The following is a 22115-nucleotide window of genomic DNA, read 5'->3' as shown; positions in this document are numbered from 1 at the left end:
CCCCAAAACCCGTTTTTTGGGGGGTCAGGTTCATTTTCTTGTGGCTCATGATCATGTTGGATAATTTTTCCCTGAATGTCTCCAACCGAACGACATTCATTTGCCCAATGATAGCCCTTCCTACACTTGGTAAAAGACCTGGTACCCTCCGTTGCATGGGGACACGGCAGTCTCTCTTCAAATGACCGGGTTTCCCACAATTGTAGCACACTTTGCGACCTGAAGGCCCTTTACTCTTGTCTCCTTTAGATAAAAAGGAATCTGAACAGTGTCTATCAGTGTATAGCAGGGGTGCACTTGGGAGAGCAGGCAGGACAGCATAAAGCGTTCCACGGCTCTGATCTCTCGCTTCCTTTCGCTTTCGATTCTAGAGAGGCGGCAAATGCTCATCCGGATGATACCTCTCTTCCTTATAGCGAGCCGCTTCTTCCTCCAAGTCCTCCTCCTCAGAGGTGCTCAATTCCTCAGAGCTATCAAGCTCGAGGGCCTCCAATTTCTTAACTGGGTAGAGGGGCTTCCATCTCGAAGCTCCATCCCTTTCTCTAGTTTTCTCTCCTAGTGCATCCTTTCCCTTATCTCTCACTTCCGCAGGTCGAGCGGAAGGGTCTGTGTTCTTGGGTATACCTTTTTTTCTCTTTTTTCTCTCCCTTTTATCCTGGCTAGCCCCCACTCTCTCATTACGCTCTGTTTCTGACATACTATCTTGTAACTCCTCAAGTGCTCCCTGTCCTGACACTACAGAGGGCGGCATTTCCCATCCTCCAGGCAAGAATGTATCAAATGCCAAATGGACATTGTAACAAGTGCCACTAGCACAATTACCACAGCTTCGGCCGCGCTCTCTAACCTTGAGGAAGGGTCAGAGGAATTAAAACGAAACAGCATGCCTCTCAGAGCTTACCTTGTCCTGCAGTTTTGAATCCTCTCAGTCAACATCCTGGGTTTCGGCACCAGCTGTTGCCCGTGCAGTCGTCTCGCCAGCAAGAAGACAGCGGACACCAGGATCCTTCTGCAGCAAGCATTTATTGCCTCATGTAGAGGAAAAAAAGGATGACCGAGCCAATAATCAGCACTGCTTATATACACCACAGCGTGGCGTTTCCGCCCATAGCGCGGCGTGTCCGCCCATGATTGGCTGTTTGCTCATCATCCCACGTGACGCCCCGGAATGGGCCGTGATTTGGCGTCTTCTCACTCTACGCACATGTGCAAACAGTTCTTTACCAGGAGTCAACAGCGGATGTAGACGCCATCTTGTCATGGCAAATGTCTCTCTAGCTCTACTGCTCTCCACATGGAAGAGTTAGAAGTATAGGACCCCAGCCTGTTTTCTATTTGGGAGAGTTCACTAAGTGAGAATGGAACATGTACTCTGACGAGACCATCTACTCCAGCAACTTCCCGTAGAGGTAGGGCAGTTGCTGGGTCAGGTGTCTTTGGAGAGGAAGGACTTGAAGGTTTGGCTGCAGCCTGAGAGCGGGTGACAGGAGGAGTGAAGGTAGCTGCCAATGCAGAGCATTTGGAGCGGCCCACATCTGGCACAGAAGGGGAGGGGTCTAGAGAGGGAAAGCTAGCAGGCTCTGGAGCATCCTGGTGAGGAGGAGAAACTGAGGCGGCAGTTCGGGTTTTTGGTGGTGAGGAGACAGGGTTATGGCAAAAAGGGGGTGGTTCATTAGCTGGATTTAGCATTGTAGCATCATCTAGAGGAGGTTGAGGTTGTGTAGATTTCATGGCTAAGAGAAGTTGAGCTGGGGAACAAGAGGAGCACAAGGAGGGACTAGAATGGAGATAGATGAATGCTTGAACATAGGGAACCTCCTTCCATTTACCAGCTCGCTCACAGTATGCATTAAGACCCCTTAAAATAGCTGGGTCTAGAGTACCATTAAGTGGCCACTTTGAATTCTCATCTAGTTGATATTTAATGTAGACCTTATTGCAGAGATATATTAATTTTGATGCCTTCAAGTCAGGCGTTAGCTTTAAAGAATTGAGATTTTCCAGGAGATATCCCAGTGGGGTGCCTGGAGGAACTGTTGAAGACATTCTGGAACCCATTGGGGGGTGGTTGGATGTTCGTACCAGCGTCCTGAGAACAATCCAAGCACCAAAAAGTTAACAGCCAAAGCTAGTGGTTCAAGTCATCACAAGAAACCCTAGTGGCAATCTAGCAGGCCCCAGTGAGCCTGTTATGGGAAGGTAACCCACCCTGGATCCAGGGGTTGATGGCTGCAAGAGAGCCCAGTGAGAGATTAGGAGCAAGAGTTACTTCCGAGGGAGGGGCACCCAATGCCAGAAAGTCCTAACTCGTATGTCAAGGGGGGCTGTACTCCGTAGTTTCCAGGGAAGGTTGGCCAGACCTTATCTGGAAACCTGGAGGTCCTCCCCTTCACTGATCCTATTAATTAATATGTCAGTGTCTGTGTGGCTGGTATCGTGGTCTGGTAAATGGAAAACATGGAACTGAATGGTGCCTGAGTGGGGTACAGCTCACGTGGTAAGAGTTCGTAGTCTAGCAGCGCTGGGCTGTAGGTTTGTTGTGTCCCGCGGTGTCTGGTGTCTCCAGCGAGAAGCAGTGAGCAGCCACCAGGTGAGGGGGCTGCGAACTCACATACCAATAGTGTCCAGTTGGCAGTGATGGGACCGCTCCCCCACTCCCCACGCTCCCGGTGCAGAGTGGGATGTACTGATAGCAGCCACAGTGGCGAGGAGGGAATGGGTTAATCCTCCTCTAGCTAAGCTGACAGCTACAATAGAAGTTGCCAAGAAGACACCAGCTAATAAAGGGAGAAAAACAGTTCACTTCATTCTAGTATCCGAGGGTCTATTCCAGCTCAAATACTCTGTGGGAGTTAGCAAGGTCAACTGAGGAACTAGTGTCATGGGAAGACAGCAGTTCTTTATCTATGTTTTTGACCTAGAAAAACTAAGGCAGAAGCACTTCTAGCTGTGTCTCCCACACTAAAGCCTATGGAGACACTAGTTCCCAATCCTTGGTAATTAATTTCTCTGTTAATAGTGAAATTTCCACCAGTAGTCATGTCCATTAACTTAGTGTTGCTTACCATTACCACAATTTCTAGGCCTTCCCGTACTGTTGGATGTAAAAAGGGGTATATCAGTGATGTAGGCCCAATACTGCTTCTCTATCGTCATTGTCAGGGCACTCAGCAAGCTCACAGGTCAGCATGTCACACAAATCACTCTGACAGCTAACAAGCTCTTGTAGCATTCAATGGAAAAGACACAAACATACCCTCTTCCCCATGTTAAACACCTGATCAGGATCATGCCATATGCAATAAGTGGAGCCTTCCATTTTGCCTAGACATGAGTATTCATAGTTGTAGGATGCTATAGACACTCAGCAAAGAGTTCCTTGGCATCCAAATTTTAAAATCTTAAAAATAAAAAGTGTGATTTAAATAGTGTGCATGGGGATATAATTCCCCCATTTTTGTTTTTTAAAAGTCAATTTTTCAGAGTGTCATGCACACGTTTAACAATTCCTTGTCCCTGAGAATTATAAGGAATCCCAGTAATGTGGGTAACATTAAATTGTTGACAAAACATCTCAAATGTTTGACTGTAATAGTTAGTTCCATTATCTGTTTTAATCTGATTGGGAACACCAAGCATAGGAAACTAATGTAGGCAATGACCAATTACATTTTTAGTTGCTTTTCCTGATAAAGCAATTGCAATTAGAAAGCCTAAAAAGGTATAAATAACCACATGTGCATATTTTATTTTTGTTTTTTTTAAATCAGAAATATAAGTATCCATTTGTAATCACTTATTAAGTATAAGTTCTCGATAATTAACACCATTATGTGGTACAGGTAGAAAGTGAGGATCTTGAGATCAAGTCTTTACAATTTGACATGCACATTCTCTAAAGATACCAAATTATTATCTCAAGCCATTACAATTTTTACGATGTAAAAAACATGAGATTATATGGCCAATTGTTCTTGTGTAAGGCCTATAATCTGCATGGGATACAAATCTGCTGTGCCATTGTCTTAAAGGTCTTGTCTAGGCAGCTAAGTATGAGATCTTACATTTCTAAAGGCAGTCCTTTAAAGGAACAGTACTTTCTCTTAAGTTGAGTTGTATATGTATACACAATTGCAAAATTTGAGAATTAGCAGTATCTAAAAAGGAACAATTTTAAGCAATTGTAAATCCTGAGCTATATATATCTTGGCTATCAGTATATAAATTAAAAGTTTGATTTTAGCACTTTAAAAACAGTGACTACAGTATGTAGTTCAATTTTTTTGTGCTGAAGTAGAGAGAAACTCACAAGAATAAACATTTGATCCAATCACATATACTTTTCTCCCATAGAAGGGCTGAAGATATATTCTTTATGGAATGCATATATAAATTTACACAAAACATATTATAATTTTGCCTAAAAAGTTTGCTATGTAATAGGCCAAATATCAATCAATATTCTGCAATAGCCAATTTAATTGCTGTTTGGAAAAAAAGGAATAGATTTCTTGTCAGGTTTTTAAGACATTCTTTCCAAAATACTTTCATGATTTTATCCTATAATTTTTTTTATTAACACCACAACAGCTTCATAAAAGGGTGTTAAAAAATTTACCTTGAGATGAAGAAAGATGAATCTACATTAATGCTCTCTTTCGGCCAAAGAATTGCTGTGGGCACATTAAGTAACAATAACTAACATTTGATTATAATTGATTACCATTGATAACAATTGATTACAGAAGCTTTCTCTACTTCCTGTAAAGCTCTTTATCTCTTATAAGTTAATCTGCATCCCCCTTGACAATATCTAACAAATGTTTAAGTCCTCTTGTAGTGAGCTTAAACGTGAGATCTTAGCCAATTCACATCTCCTGGAAGCTTTTGAAAATAATTTGAAATAAGCAAATTACCTTTTCTTTTTTGAATTTCTGTACCACAACCCTTTCTAGGATATAAGTAAGGCACCAAATGTTGAAAAAGATATTGCCTCTGAAACTTTTCTGGAGCAAAAACTACTCCAAAATTTTAAAGCTCGTGATGTAAGAGCAAAAGGGGATTAGATAATAAACATACACTGAAAATTTCAAAGTCCTAGCTACTTGTACTGAAACAGAGACAAAATAGTATTTTTTTTAATATAATGTAAGGCTATTAGCAATTTCTAAAGGAAAAACTTTCTAATGATTACAAACTCACTAGAAGCAAACTCTTTACAATTACCAGGATACAGAGGGGGGGAAAAACACCTTCTAGATACACAATAATTTTATATCAAGTAGACAGGCCAGATTGTAATGACTCTATAAGTTCTACAGCCTCATTGGCCTTTCATAAATCTTAAATTTAAATTTTATTTTGAACAAACCCTGGGTAGATTTGAGATAATGTTCCTTTGTTTTAAATACAATTCCCTGGAGGCAAGGAAAGTCGAGGCCACAAAACTTCCCTAGGCAGAGTCTGTGAAACAAAAGAAATGCTTCACAAACCTCCCTCAGTCTGCTCTGAGCTTTGCATTAACTCAAATGTAAATATTTTTTAATCTGAGTATACTGCCTGAGTCCAGGCCCAAAGATTACACCTCCTGCAGTGAGGACAGATTCCAGGGGAACAATTCTCTGTCTGTCTATGCCTCTAATTTTTGGACAGTTTTTCCTAGGATGATTTATACTTAAAACATTCCTTATCACCTCTGTACTGTGAAAGCATTGCTTGTACATACTGTAGTCCTCTGCAAAGCAGCAAACATAGCTAAACTCTGATTGTATGAGGGTCTAATCTTTGCATAAAGATGAATATATCCAGATAAGTCTGTCTTTGCTTTGTATGGCCCCATAGCCACAGAGAGCTGCATTAGCATTCTCATAAGACAATTGTGTAACAAAAGGAAACCCTTCTTGAGGGTCTCCAAAAATTCTACTAGCTGTTTTTAGTAGTACAAACTCCTTGAAACAGCTTATCAGGAGGCCTGTTTGATACCAAATAAATTCTTACTGAGATCTCCTTTCCAACCTTGGGGGGGGGTGGTCAAATTTTGCTTATACTATTTTATCTAATAAGCTTATTTTTAAAAAGTGCACCAGGCCCATACTGGCTACAGTTGTTTTAAACTATTATTACTCTTGCAATCATCCTATTTACAAAATATGGGTGAGTTAATAATCCTGAGCTTACAATCAAGCTGCAACCTGCAACCAATGGAACACTGACAATTTTACCATACTTTTCAAGTTTCTTTTGTAATATTAAGGCATAACCATAACTTTGACAAACAAAACCCCGTTTTAAACAATCCATTCTCTTTAAAATCAATACCAAGAACATTACGTTCACGTACAAAGTTTGACTGCCAGTTCTTATATATGAACTCATGACAATGCAGCTTTTAATACATCATTAAAGAGACATTGTTTTAAACCCCATCCTTTATAAGTCTAGTTTCTAGGATAAGATGAAATAAAATATTACCCCAATTTAGAAGTATCTTTAAAGACCTGTTTTCCTGGGTTGGCTCATGCCATGTGTTGCTTGGAATGACTCCAACCCTGAGTTACCAATTTTAAGCTAACTTTCTGTTACCATCATTACAAGCAAAAAGCTGTTGTTCCCTTTAAGAGCAGCTTGTGTAGACAATCTGCCTCTACCAGGGCTTTTTCAGCTGTGCTTGACTCTTAGCCACAGTGCAGTGACTTCTCAGTTTCTGCTGTGCAAATTGAGACTGCTTTTTAAACAAGTTAAACTAAATTCTCTGGATGGACAGCCAACAGATAAAGTTTTAACCATTTTTTTCCCAACATGAAACACAGAACAACAATCATTCAAAAAACAAAACAAAAATGAACATAAATTGACAGATATATGGACAGATTGGTGCACCAAGGACAGACAACACAGACAGGGTAGAGAACTTGATGTAACCAGAACTAAGGATGTCTCCTGTATGGACCAGAGAGGAAGGAGGATGCCTCCCAATTTCCTCTTATCCCTAGGAGAGCTCTGAAATAGCTTACATCTATTCTCCTTCTCTTTTGCTAAACCATCCCAGACAGGGGGCAACTCCATTTCTGAAACCTATTCTCCCTCTGTTTAACTACTTCTTGGCCAATGTTTACAAATTTTCAAAAAAAAAAATTTTAAGATCCTTTTTTCTTAACCCATGTTCCTCATGTCTTGAGGGACTCCTTGAAACCCTTTAAAAACAATTCATGCCTGTCCCATAGTTGCATCACTCTTCTTTCCTTTCTCAGATCAATCTCACAGGCAGGTGGCCTGTAGAGATCCCTATGTGGATCTTCACTCACTTTTTTACGAAGCTGCAATCCTATGAGGATCTTCACTCATTTCTTTATGAAGCGGCAATCTTATGCAGGGGAAGACATCCTCTTGGGGGTGTGATGGTCTTCTCGGACCCCAGACCCAGGTGCCCCATGTTGGGTGCCAATTGCCCTAACCCTAACCCACAGGACATTCAGCAGGGACCTAGGACAGGGGATAGAGAATGAGGCAGGACAAGAGGGCCAAAGAATGAGAGCAAGACAGTTGTTTGATCAACCTCTGAAATCTTTACTTCTGGGATGACAATACAAGCATAAACAAGAAGCTTCAAGGAGTGGGGAAGAGCACCAGGGGCTTTTTGAAAGACAGGTGGCAATCTTCAGTCTCTGGAACCACCAGTCACAGTGTCCCCCACACCCACAAATATTCTTACTGTTAGACTACACATGTTGTCTCAGAGCTGTATGTGTAAGCTAGTAATTTTCCACAAGGCCATGGTTAAGGCCATGGCTCCTGGCATTGGAACATACTGTATAGCCAAGGCTAATATGAAAGTCACCACTTAGCCTAGGCTGGCCTCTAACTGGCAGTGTTCCTCCTGCCTACCTCTTTGGAGTGCTCTGATTATAGGCATAATTCATCATGCCAGGCTGATTCATTTCCCTTTAAAGGATAAACAGTTTTCTTTTGTGTAGATGTCCTACATTTTCTCTACTGATTCATCCATCATTGATACAGGAAATATTTCTATATCTCTATGTGGTTAACAATGTTTCATAGAACATGGTGGAGGGTGGTTACAGAGGTCTCTGGGCATCACAAAATCTCAATTTCTGAGCCATGTGAGATTTTACTTTTTTTTTTTAACTGACTTAATACACATATTGTTCTGATAACAGAATACCAGAAGATAATAAGTTTAACCACTTACCTTCTCTGTTTTAGGCAGAGGTGTTGAAATATACTGGTTCTGCTATGGTAGAAAATGTTATTATTTCATCATGGACAGAAACACATGGAGTGAATGTAAACGGACCTGCCAGAATTACAGCTTACTCCTTCTCAAGATAGATAATGAGGATGAATTGGTACTGTAGACACTTTCTATCCTTTTATTCTCTTAGACTCCTTCTCTAACACTGCATAATGAGATAATGAGATACTGAATCCAGATTTGTTTATTTTTCATTTGTATATGGTTTTCCTGTAATGTGAACAAAACTGTGGGACACAAGTCTGTTAAGAGGAGACTCATTACTACAGAGACACTTGTGTCTTTCAATCTCCTATCTTACTCAGGAATCTACAAGATAGTACCTGACAAAGACTATTTCCCTGATAAAGTTTAACCCTTTGTCAGCCATCCTATGACTGACAGTTATTTATCTCCATAGAACGCCAAGTAAACACCCTCTGTCTAGGGTTTGCTCTTCAGAGCCTGGAAGTAAGGCTGCCTCAGATGAGTAATCAAATGACAACAGGGAAAGTAGTTGAATTCTAGTTTTTTTTAAATATCTTTTTTAAGATTTATTTATTTATTACATGTGAGTACATTGTAGCTGTCTTCAGACACTCCAGAAGGAGTCAGATCTCATTATAGATGGTTGTGAGCCACCATGTGGTTGCTGGGATTTGAACTCAGGACCTTTGGAAGAGCAGTCAGCCAGTGCTCTTTACCTCTGAGCCATCTCTCTAGTTTTTGTCTACAAAATGAAGATAATATGAGAAATGCAAATAAAATGGTTGACTACTTAATCCCATGGTGATTTTCAGTAAAACTGTTTATAATCTTTACTGCATTGTATTCCTATGTTTTGTAAAACAAGATATCCATCTTTAAAAATGAGTATTTCTAAGAGAACAAAGTTTCCAAGATTCTGACATTTCCTGTTTAGATTATTACTAATTAAATCTCTTCAAATATTTTTCTAGAGAAATGATTCCATTATCTATCACCTTGAAAACTTTGTTATTTATAGTATGGTATGATAGTTACACATCAACTTAATAAATGCTTAAATAATGTCTTAAAAGGATATTTAATATCAAATGATAATGTAATTTTTCCATTTGATACAATAAACACTTTGAAATTATTATTATTATTATTATTATTATTATTATTATTATTATTATTATTATTATCTTGAGTAGTAGTAGTAATAGTAGTAGTATTTTACCTACTCATTTTACATCCTGCTCACTGCCCCTCTTCTGGTCACCTCTTCCATAATCCATCCCTATTCTCCCTTCTCCTCTGCTTAGATGGGGACCTCTAGGTATCCCCACAACATGGCACAACAAATCTCCATGAGGCTAGGTATATCTGCTCCCACTGAAGCAAGACAAGGCAGCCCACTTACAAGAACTTAACCCATACCAGGCAGAAGTAGATGGATTTCTGAATTCACAGCCAGCCTGGTCCTACAGAGTGAGTTCCAGGACAGCCAGTATTACACAGAGAAACCCTGTTTTGAAAACAAAAGAAAGAAAGAAAGAAAGAAAGAAAGAAAGAAAGAAAGAAAGAAAGAAAGAAAGAAAGAGAGAGAGAGAAAGAAAGAAAGAAAGAATGAAAGAGAGAAAGGAAGAAAGAGAGAAAGGAAGAAAGAAAAAATAGAAAGAAAGGGGAAAAAAAGAACTTAACACATGTGTGGGAAACAGTTTTGGGGACAGGACCTACTCCAGTTGTTTAGAACTCACATTGAACACCAAGCTGCACATGTGCAGGGAAGCTGAGGTCCAGCTCCTTGTATGTTCTTTGTTTGGTGGTTCCTGGACATTCAAGATTCTTCTGTTGAGAATTCTCTGTTTTGCTCAGGTATAGAAAATGCAATAAAAGGAATTGATACATCAGTCAAAAAAATAATAAATCTAAAAGATTCCTATAGTAAGTAGGAAGATTGTGAGTTCAAGGACAGCCTTGGATAAATAGTGAGACTTGATATAAGAAACATAATCACAACCATGTAATGAATCCAGTACACTTGAAGTTGTTATTTTAAATATCTTATTAAACTGCCATCACTTTTTACATAAATAGTAAGTCAGTTCAGAAAATGAATATGGTGGGACTGAGTGATGTGAGAACAAGACAGCAGAGAATGATACAGAAATGTTGGAAACTTTTCCTGCTTGTTCTTCTCTCATCCAACAATGAGCTCTTCTCTCATTTCATCATAAATTGTGTTGTTTCTTTTACAGAAATTACTTCAGCTTCAGGTTATTCCAGAAAGTTATTGGATTGGATTGTCATATGATAAGGAAGAAAAGGAATGGGTCTGGATTGACAATGGCACATCTAATCTGTAAGTTTCTGAACCCTTCAGACTTTAAAACTCCCATGGGAACTGGGAGGGAGGATTATCTGCAAAGACTTCTCTCCATTTCTCATGCTTTCCTCATTTTCTATGGAGCTCAGTGGTAAAACCAAATTCTATATGGCAGTTCCTGATCAAATGTTACAGAAGGAAGATATATAGTCTAGGATCTGACCAAAAGTCTTAATACTGCATACGCATGAGGATTGTGCATTCTATTATGGGAACACCACTAGAAAGTCAACAACTTAAGATGGTGCAAAGTGACAGAATGATAATGACAGATACAATAAGTCTGAATATATCAGATATTCACTTGACATTTTTTATACTTGTCAGCTTATAATATTGTTGGTTACTTAAAAATATAAGAACATGTTTATATACATATATATATATATATGTATATATACTTCCTTTGTAAGATGTGTTGTGTGAACCTCAAGTTTATTGTTTATCTATAATCTGGTAGAAAACTGCTCACTGATTATCTATACTAATAATCTTATTTTTTCTTGAGTATCACTAATAACTTATGAACGTATCTGCCCCTACTCCTACTAAAAGCTCTAACATGGTCCCAATAACTCATGTCTTTGTAGCTAACTGTCCACAGGAGCATGGTTATAGGCCATGCACTAAAACAAGGAAACCTGCCAGTGGCCACACCCTCAATAAAGAATTGAATCTCCCTTTTCCAGCAGCTGTCACCTAATAATGATTTCTTAAGAGGTATTAATCTTTGCAAAAATTTCATCTTGTCCAGAAGGCTGAATTTCACACAGCTTTCCCCTTCTTCTGCTGCTTACACTTTTTTCTATTTCCCCTTCCCTGCTATTCTGAGCCTTGCTGGTGGTATGGAGGGGAAGAAGTTGATGTAAATGCCTCCTTTAGGGCTCTGTACATAAACACTTCTCCAAAGCACATTGGCCAATTCTGCCACACTGTGAGGACTCTGCCCCAGTGAGTAAAGAAGCTTCTCTGTTGGGGTTGAGATCATCAGAGGTCTAGGCTATGACTATAAATGTTAACCATTGACAACTTAGCAGAGAGATTACACCAAGTTCCAACCTAGGGCAGATGACTTTCACAATCTTGGACTTTTGATTTAGATTACAACACCAAACATGATTGCTTCCCATGGTAAAGGCCTCAGTTCCAATAAGAAAGCATTTATTTATCCTAAAACATATCTTGCTTAGCAGGTCACTATTATAGCATGCAGGGTCCAGTGCAGGATACCCATACCATTTCTCCCCTGCAACCTGCAGAGCACCTACTAACCCTTTGAAAGCTAGTCCAGGGGAAGGTATTTCCCTATTGGTTTGAGGTATTTCCCTTCTCTATGTCTTGATGTCAAAGTGTGGAGCATCTTCAGCAACAGGGCCTTACCACATAGTTATGGTAATCAAGGATAGGAGCAATAACCTGTGCTGTATGGGAGACCTCTGTCATCTCCCTAACAAGTACTTAATTTTTCTGTACATATCATTTGCCTTACACATTGGTTTTCTTTTAAAAACTCCTAACTTCTGTAATTGTAACTCATTTCTGAAGTTTAATTTTTTATTTTAATTAAATCTTTCATAGAGTGTATTTTGATGTGTTTCTCGTCCCACTGAATACTCTTTTTTTACTCCCTATCTTCCTATACACGCAACGTCATGTTATTTCACTCTCTGCAAAGTAACAACAGCCAAAAGGAAAACAAATCAAGCAAGTAAACAACCAAACCAAAAACACAATAAGACAAAAAATGTTCCCCCAAAACAAATAGGCAAACACAGAAACAAATACACACACACGCACATGCACGCACACGCACACATGCACACGCACAACCTCTAAAACACCAAGGAAATATGGAATCTGTTTTGTTTTGGTTAAGTATAAGCTTATTAACTAGTGGTTTTCCATAAGGCCTTTTATACATTCTTAGTTTTAGTTTACCCATCCTTTATTCTCTCCTGTTCCCTATTTTCCAGTAGTCATCTAACTTTGTCTTTGAACCCTCAGAATCCCAATTCTGTATTTAAATCATATATTTATCATTTTTATCTGATTTGTTAATGCTTTTTTAGAAAAACATATTTTAAGAAATGCCACTCATAATTCTTTGTTCTTTAATAACTTTGCTAGGTAGTGATATTTTAAGGTGCTTTTTACATAATTTAAAAAATAAATTTAACTTTTATTATATTGTTGATATTTTGAGATAGGGATTCATCTCACCCAGGCTGTCCTTGAATTCATGATCCACATGCCTCCATCCCTCAGGTATTGGGAGTATGGGCAGGCATGCCTGTCCTGTCTTTTATCTCTTGAAAGATATCAGTTATAGTTATTTTACATGTGCTACTTGGTAATCCTATTGTCTGTACTTTTGTGGGTTTAATGTACTGTTTCTGTTGTTTTTTGTTCATGATGCCATTTTCTTTGTGGCATTCACTGGGTTTCATCTCCAGCAACTACAGAAACTGTCAGGAGCATTGTATGAAGTATCATTTCACACAGAGTAGCCCTAGTCCTCCTGGTTCTATCTCTCAGGTGCATTGTATGAAGTATCACTTCACACAGACTAGCCCTGGTCCTCCTGGCTCTATCTCTTAAGCACTGGGATTTCTGTTATTTGACATTATGATTGACCATAGAGTTAATGAATTTCTTTATAGCCTCTAGCATCATATAGAGTCAGACATGGGCAGGTGGTAACATTTAGAGTGAGGTGTCAGAGGGACATAAGATGTCTGCATCCAAGTGAAGAGAGCTTTTTGACCTTGACCATGCTTCAGAAGTGTTCCCTGATGATGTTATTATTACTAAGGCCAGACCTGAAGATTGAGTAAGGTAGTCTAGTGGTCAGAAGGGTCACGTGACCACCATAAGCAATTTCTCCTGAGGGAAGGCACAGAAGCTTGTCCATCTGTTACAATGCCATCTTCTAATGAACCCAGTGAACAGCTGTGAGTCTAACTTGTGTTTCTTGTGTTCAGGTCTAGGTAAGCCTCACTATGAGAGTAAAGTTAAGAGCTCATGGTGCAGCATATGTGCTTCATGTGTATCTGTGCATAGTTAGTGTCTATTGGATCCCTTTCCTCTTTGTCCATGTTTAGTGTACATTCTTCATTGATTGTCCTGATAAATATGTGTCATGCCTAGATAATGTGTCCACTCATTCCTACAGTATTTCCCTTCTCCAGTTTGTTATTCATGGCCACATGTGTTTCACTTATCTTCCTGTTCTCTTCGTACAGTAAATTGAAATAGGCCATTTCTTCCTGGTTTTAATACAAAGTGAAAAAAAGGTAGTAATTTGTTAAAGTTTTATCCCATTGCCATTTAGGTTGGTAGATGTCTTTCTCTGTCTGGTATTCTTTGACATAGAATTTTACTAGGCTAGCCTGTTTCAAATTCACTGTATTTCTCAAACATGCTTTGAACTCTTGAACTTCATGGATTCATTATTTGGCATTTAAATGACCATTTCACATAGATCCACTGTTCTGCTTGCCCTGACATTTAGGAGGATGACTGCCAGGTTATGATGATCTTCTGAAGTTTTCTCTCTGCTGAAGCCTAAGCCTGTATAGGAATCTGCTTATTAGCTCTTCATAAGCTCATGGAGCACGGTCTAAGTTATTAGTTAATATTTAATTAGGGCCTTGCTCATAGCCTAGTCTGACTTGGTTATAATTCTCCTAATCCAGCCTCCCAGAAGGTGAGTTTAGAGGCCTCACTTGCCTTTTCTAGTTCATTTTTTAGTCTACATTTTCAATTAAAATTTCCCAAGAATATAGCTGTGCCACTTAGTACACCATCCTGCAGAGATTGCAGTTGTGTTGCATGTGGGAGGTCAGTGAATCATGTTTCAGTGAGTTTCATTGTCTCTGGGGACAGGAGATGAAGAACCACAGCAGCAGTTACAAACCCTCTACTGTGACTGTATTACAAACCTCCCTCTTCCTCCTGAAAAAAGAGGTATATACAACCTTGTTCCATATGCCATCTAATGTATTTTCCTTTTCATCTATTGTTTTTGCAAGGAGTATCAAAAGAAATCAACATTAATATAAAATTGTCCCCTAGAAATATGGAAAATTAAGTAAATATTCTCATGAAAAATTAAGTGTAGAGTATATGAGGAGTTGATCAAAAGACCATTTTATTTTTCATTTTTACTTCATTTATTTTTGTGTTATGTTTACACACTTACATGTGCATTTCACAGCATGAGTGTAGCTAGAGGGCAATTAGGGGGTTATTTCTCTCCTAATTTGTGGGGTCTGAAGAGTTTTGGTGAGCCATATTACTAGCCCAAGACCTTTTATCATGAGTTTAAAGAAAATTAACAGATTTATTGATACAGTTAGGATTAAGTCCATATTCTGTATATTTTGGTTAATAAAACTTGTTTTAAAAACCTTGGCCTAATACAATATAAGTTTCAAATTAAAACTGTGCATTATGTCTTTTTGTTTTATAGTGATTTAACAGTAATGGAATCCCTGTATATAAGACAGAGTACCTTTTTCACTTTCACAGAAACAATGACAAAGCCCACTCCTGTCTCTGTGAAAAGAGAGTGGATAAATTCCCTGATTCAGTGTGACAGGTGATGGAAAAGTAAAAGTGGAATGTTTTGTCATTTTTGTTGATTTCCTATAATTACTTTTGACTCCTTAGTGACCAAATGTTTTAACCACAGGTCTCAGTTCACTGTGCAAATAATGTGATGAGATGGCAAGGGAAGGAATGCTCTTCTGAAACCTGTCATAACAGAGCAGAAGACCTTTTTCTTCCTGGTACAAAGGTCAACTTTGTCTGTAGAATGGATATATTTGTTCCAAGCCCTGAGGCATCACTCCCTATTTTCCAAATGACACAGAAGCAAATACATAATCTTGATAAATAGCACACACTTGTCATCACTAGGATCATCCATTTAAATACCATCCATTTAAATACTGTTCTGACAGTACAATTAAGAACTAGGATATATTTGTCTGTTTCTATTTGTTAATTGGTTGATTGTTTACTGTTTGTTACTTTTTGCACATAGGAGAATTTATACATTTAGAATGTATTTATTTGCTATAAATAATTGCTATATATATTTACAATTGGTGAATTGTTGCTTGAGTAATTCCAGAAACTCATACAAACTTCAATAATCTACACATGTCCTCATTCACTATCAACCTCTCTTTCAATTTGATGAAAGTTGAAATTTCATAGGTTTAGTATTCTTCATTGCACCCAGCTGCATATGATAACTTAAGACTTATTCATAGGTAGATGAATTTTGGGATAAGCCTAAGATTCACAACATGTTTGACATCACTGGAAGCTACAGAGTGTGATTCTGTGTTATAAAGCCTAATAATAATGATGATGATGACACTAATCTGTCCAGAACAGAAATGCTTTACAGAGCAAATCAATTTCATTTATAGCATCATACTAAACCTCGAAAAATTCAGTATGGATCTAGTAATAAGTTTTAATCCATTACCCATATTCATAATTGTCAGTTTTCTGGATCATATCACTTTGATATCTCTTCATAGTCAGGATCATGCACTGCACTCATTTGTAATGTCCTTTAGTTCTGAAACAGTGTGGCTCATTGTTTTATTTAGCAATTGAATTTAAAAATTCAAGTCTTGACATTGGAGTCTGCAGGTAAATGTACCCACTGGAAGTCATGAGAAATATGAGTTTTAACAAATATGTGTAGCTTTTCAAGCATCATTTTGCAAACTAGTTTAATGTCAACTTGACAGAAGTCATCTGAGAGGAGGGAATCTAAATTGAGAAAGTGCCGCAATAAGATATGGCTGTAAGCAAGCCTATAAGGGTATTTTCTTATTCAGTGACTGATATAGGAGAGCCTAGCTTATTGTGGGTGTCACTCCTGGGAGGGTGGTGTTGGGTATGCTAAGAAAGTAGGATGAGCATATTTGTGTAAGCAAGGCTATAAGCTACATGTCCATCAGATGTGCCTTCAAGTTCATGCCCAGTTTTTCTCTAGCCATGAATTTCTCCAATATTAGACAATGATGTGAAGGTTTAAGCAAAATAAATTCTTTCCCTCCCCAAGTTGCTTTGATCATGGTGTTTAATTTACAGCAATAGAAACTATCCAACTAAAACACAGCAATTTTTTCACCTTCCAAAGTTCTTTTCTGCATCTTGAACCTGGTCCCAAAAAAGCAGACATATACTTCCTTGTACTATAAATGAGGTTGGCCTATTAGAGAGTGTCATATAGTATGCAGAGATTTGTAATTTGCTCTGTTTTTCACTGTTATTGTTGTCACTATAATGTTTAAGCTTACTTGAGCTGTTTTCTTAGATTACTTTGTTGTTTTCCTTCTTTTTTATCATTTATTTATTTATTTATTTATTTATTTATTTATTTTTATACTGCAGATTTTATCCTCCTCCCAGTCCACCCTCTGACTGTTCCACATCCCATACCTCCTCCCCACACCCCTTCTCAATGAGGAAGTCCCCACTGCCCACCCCCTACCCCACCAGACCTCTAAATTTCCTCTGGCCTCCAGTCTCTTCAGGGTTAGGTATATCTTCTCTGACTAAACCAAACCCAGCAGTTCTTTGCTGTAACTGTGTTGGGGGCCCATATCAGTTGGTGCATGCTGCCTAATTGATGGTCCAGTGTTTGAGAGATCTAAGAGGTCCAGGTTAATTGAGACTGCTGGTCCTCCTACTGTGTTGCCCTCCTCCTCAGCTTCTTCAAGCTTTTCTCCAATTCAACCACAGGGGTCACAGCTTCTGTCCATTGATTCAGTACAAATATTTGCATCTCACTCTGCAGTCCTTTCAGACAAGAACAATTATGGATCAGAGTGTTGACTGTGGAATGGCAACCCCCTCCCTCACTTGATGCCATGTCTTCCTGCTGGAGGTAGGCTCTACAAGTTCCTTCTCACCACTGTAGTGCATTTTGTCTAAGGTCCCTCCCTTTGATTCCTGAGAGTCTCTCACCTCCCAGATCTCAGGAACATTCTAGAGAGTCACCCTAACCTCCTACCTCCTGAGGTTGCCTGTTTCCATTCTTTTTGTTGTCTCTGAGGACTTCAGTCCTTTTCTTCCACTCAATACTACAACATGTTCCCTTCTTCCTGCCCCTTTGTCTACTTTCCCTCTCAGGTTCCTCCCTCTCTTTCCCCTTTGTTATTGCTTTCTTATCCCTTCATTTTCCTTCTTACAAAGCATTTTTGTATTGCACAAATGTTCAACAATATTTCTCCATTCACATGTGAACATAAAGTACGTTTCTAAACTTTGACAATTATGAATTTTTGACAATTCTAAAAGCTGTCATGTCAACTTATGTGTAAGTCACTGAGTGAACATACATGTTATTTCTTTTTACTAATTATTTTTTGTGAACACCTGGCATCTACTAGGAACTGCTTTTTGCCCATATTTGACATATGTGTGTGAGTTTTTGAGTATACAGATGAGTACATCTCATGGCTAACTAATGTACATTACCTGTTCTTTGCTCAACAAGCGATTTGGTTAAATTTACCTTCCATTTATTTTTACCATTCCTAAATTTGGCAAATTTGAATATTCCATTTCTCATCATCCTAAATTCAAAATTCAAAGAATGTTTTATTTTGCTAAAGACTTGTCCTTTAGAAGTCTAGGTGCCATGTGGTTTCAGTGGATTTCATTCTCTTTCTCTCCTTTGACAGAGTCTCATTAACCCAGACTAATCTCAAATTCCTATTTATTGAAGGTTAGGCTTGAACTGTGATCCCACTAAGTTCATCCCCTCAAACCTGGGATGATGGAGTGTTTCCCACAATGACTGGCTGGATTTATTATTAAGGATCTCTATTTCGAGTGCATTCTTTAGTCAGCTTCCTCTATTAGGGAAAAAACTAGCAACAGTTCTTCCCTGACCATCTGAGATTTTTCTAACTCCTCCTAACTCCTCAACCTGAGGAGACATCTCATTTCTGTTGATTTATACAAGAGGATCTTAATTATCAATTATTAAATAATTACCTTTTTAACTCTTGTTTTACTATCAATCCCAGTTGGCCCAGAATGCACAGTCCTCCTGTTTCTGTGGTAATTTGCTCTGTGTTCTAATTTACTTCTTTATTTAGCTGCATTTTTAAAACAGAAGGATAGTTGTGACCTCTAACACACCATCCTGCAGAAATCAGATTTCTGCTACATACAGTGAGTTCAGTAGATTACCATGTGTCTGTGAAGACCCTTTAGCTATGAGGTGGTCAGGAAGAAGGGGAAACAATCCCAAAACACTAGTTACAACCCCTCATCTGTGATAAATTTCAAATATCCCCTTCCTCCTTAAAACACAAACAAATAAGTCCTTGTTCTGTGTGGCACACACATCTGTTTTACTATTTTCCTACCATGTTTACTTACAAAATATAAATGTAAAGGCAAGAGTAGGTAAAATATTTCTTTGAAAATCAGATTTACCTGCTGATAAAAATTTTTGAGTGTGAAATGAGATATAGAGTTTTGGTGTGATCAAGAGAACATTTCTTTTTAATGAATTTAGAGAAAAAATATTTTGGTGATGAACTTAAGATAAACAGTTCTATATTCTGTATACTTTGGCAAACAAAATTTTTAAAATCATGATTTATTTCAGTTAATGTTCAAAATTTACCAGTTGCCCACTCACTCTTTTTTTTTTGCTGTTCAGTGACTTGAAAATAAAGAAAATGAACTTTAAGCCTGGAAGATGTGTATTTTTATCTAAAGCAAGACTAGAAGATACTAACTGTAAAAATTCCTACTTCTGTATTTGTGGGAAGACACTGGATAAATTCCCTTATTAACTTTCCAAGAAGAGTTAAAGGTAAAAATGAAATGTGTTGATCCTTATTTGTTTCCTGTAATAATTCGTGACTCCAAAAAACAAGTATTTTGATTACAGAACATAGTCTGCTGTGCAGAGAGACAAACATGCAAGAGTATTGGGAATGTTCTCTGGAATCGAACTTGACAGAACAGAAGCCATCTTCTTTCCTCTTGGAAACAAGACACATCTACTCTGGTACATGAACACCCTTATTGCCCCAAAACCTTGAGAATTCTGTTCTTTCGCTTTCTGTAAACTCCTATAGAGCTAAATAAAGAACCCTAATAAGCAGCCCTGAGTTTCCATTATTGATAGAACAAATTATCTTAATTGAAAGCACAACTAAGAGATCAAATGTAGTTGTAGGCTTCGATTTCTCATGTTAGTTGATTACCATTTTGTTTCATTTTGATTTTTCTTTCATGTAGAAGTTCTTCTCAATGTTATAAACATTTCCTTTTTTCATAAAATATAATATCAAATTTCGTGAACTTTTGTAATGATAGTTCAATGAAATGCAGAATATCATTTGCCCAAGGCATCAGTTGTCCTATCTGCCCATTTTAACTCATCTATATGTTGAGGCCTTATTGAAAAGGTGGTAATATTTGAAGTTTGCTAAATTTAGTGTCTTACACTGTGACACTGGCAATTAGGAGGTTAAGAAACAATTGCTGAGAAATGAATATATGTCATAGAACCCCCAAAAAAACCCAAAAAAGCAAAAAACAAAACAAAACAAAATTGAGGTGCATAGATTCCAGAAAAATTGCCAGGGACAACATTTTATATTATACAACTGTACCCAAATGATCAAACTCATGACAGTTAGTATTGATACAATAATTTGTTTTAATCCAGGATCCATGTACCTATCCACTAACTGGATAATGTCACTCTTGGAGTTTCCTCCATATTCAGGTTCAGGTGTGTTCAGTGATGTTGTCATTTCAATGTCTTTTGTTGTGAATGATTTTATATTTTCTGGGGTGGTGTTTTTGTTTGTTTGTTTTGTTTGTTCTGAGATAGCTTTTCTCTGTGCAACCCTAGCCTTCCTGGAATTCTCTCTGTAGAACAGACTGATAGGAACTCAGAATCATTTGCTTCTGCCTACTGAGTGCTCGTGTTGGGGTTTTTTTGTTTGTTTGTTTTTGCTTTTTTTTTTTACCTTGATATTTTGTAAATCAACTTTTGGAGTGAGACAATAAAGTAAAAAAATAGACCCACATTGCACAGGAGCTATGCAAATCTTTTCTTGTCCATTCCAATTTTATATATGTGGATCCAAAACTGATAAAACAACTTTGGAAATCAATCTGGAAGTTCCTCAGATAATTGGAAATAGTTCTACCTGAAGACCCAGCTATACGACTACTGGGCATATACCCAGAAGATGCTCTAACTTATAATAAGGACACATGCTCCACTATGTTTATAGCAGACTTATGTATAATAGCCAGAAACAGGAATCAACCCAGATGTCCCACAACAGAGAAGTGGATACACAAAATGTGATACATTTACACAATAGAGTACTACACAGCTATCAAAAACAATGGCTTCATGAAATTTATAGGCAAATGGATGGGACTAGAAAATATCATCCTGAGTGAGATAACCCAGATACAAAAGAACACACATGGTCTGTACACACTGATAAGTGGATATTAGCCCAAATGCAAAGAATACCCACGATACAATCCACAAACCATATGGAGCTGAAGAGGGAGGAAGAACAATGCATCAATTCTACATGGAATGGGGTATAAAATAATCACAGGAGATTGAGGGAGGGAGGGACCTAAGAGGGAGAGAGGGGATGGGGATGAAAAGAGGGAGCAGGATCAGGTATTGAAAGGGACAGGAGAGAAGTACCTAGGGTCAAAAAATTGAATAAATATATGTAGCATTACCTAAACGATGTTCCACAACATCACAAGGCAACCTGCTCAACTATTTTTATAGCAGCTTTATTGGTAATAGCAAAACAGAATCAGAGAGGAGGCTGTTGCTGCTCTGTTGCTTACCTTGGATCCCCTTCCCCAAGCTGGACTGCCTTGTCTGGCTTGAGTTAGAAGATGTGTATTAGAGGTGCCTGGTCAGGTTCTTTTTTATGAGTTATTATGTTTTTTAATATTAAAATTTTCATTTTTTATTGGATATTTCATTTACTTTTTAAATGTTATCCCCTTCCCAGTTTCCCCTTCCCAACCCCCCTATTCCATTCCCCTTTCCCCTGCTTCTATGAGGGTGTTCCCCCACACACACAACCATATCCGCCTCACCACCCTAGCATTCCCATACACTAGGGCATCACATGACCAAGGGTTTCCCCTCCCATAGATGCCAGATAATGCCATCTTCTACTGCTTATGCATGTAGAGCCATGAGTTCCTGCATGTGTACTTTTTGGTTAGTGGTTTAACCCTTGGGAGCTCTGTGCGGGGGAGGGTATGGATGGTTGATACTATTATTCTTCCTTTACAGGATAACATTTGAAATGTAAATAAATAAAAGAGACAAATATATAGCTCTTTGAATACTATGACTTCATTCATAAAATGTCTTTCTTAGTGTGTTCTAAAGTATATCCCATGTATTTTTTAACTAACAACAACAAAATACTATAAAACAACCTGAAT

The 22115-nt window shown here is 38.2% G+C and overlaps 1 protein-coding gene across 2 annotated transcripts in view; it reads left to right on the top strand.

The window, feature by feature from the left end:
• LOC116099684 (killer cell lectin-like receptor 5) overlaps positions 1-19450 on the top strand; it is a 38943-nt gene extending 19493 nt beyond the window's left edge. For both annotated transcript variants that reach the window (XM_031383616.1, XM_031383615.1), the window contains exons 4-6: positions 8224-8366; positions 10480-10583; positions 19315-19450. In XM_031383616.1, the coding sequence (XP_031239476.1) occupies positions 8224-8366; positions 10480-10583; positions 19315-19450 (383 nt within the window). The remainder of the gene's footprint in view (positions 1-8223; positions 8367-10479; positions 10584-19314) is intronic.
• The last annotated feature ends 2665 nt before the right edge of the window (positions 19451-22115 follow it).

The sequence above is a fragment of the Mastomys coucha genome, unplaced genomic scaffold (genome assembly GCF_008632895.1).
Source record: "Mastomys coucha isolate ucsf_1 unplaced genomic scaffold, UCSF_Mcou_1 pScaffold20, whole genome shotgun sequence".
Lineage (NCBI taxonomy): Eukaryota > Metazoa > Chordata > Mammalia > Rodentia > Muridae > Mastomys > Mastomys coucha.
The sequence above is the reverse complement of the archived record's forward strand: the minus strand, read 5'-3'. Positions and strand labels throughout refer to the sequence as shown.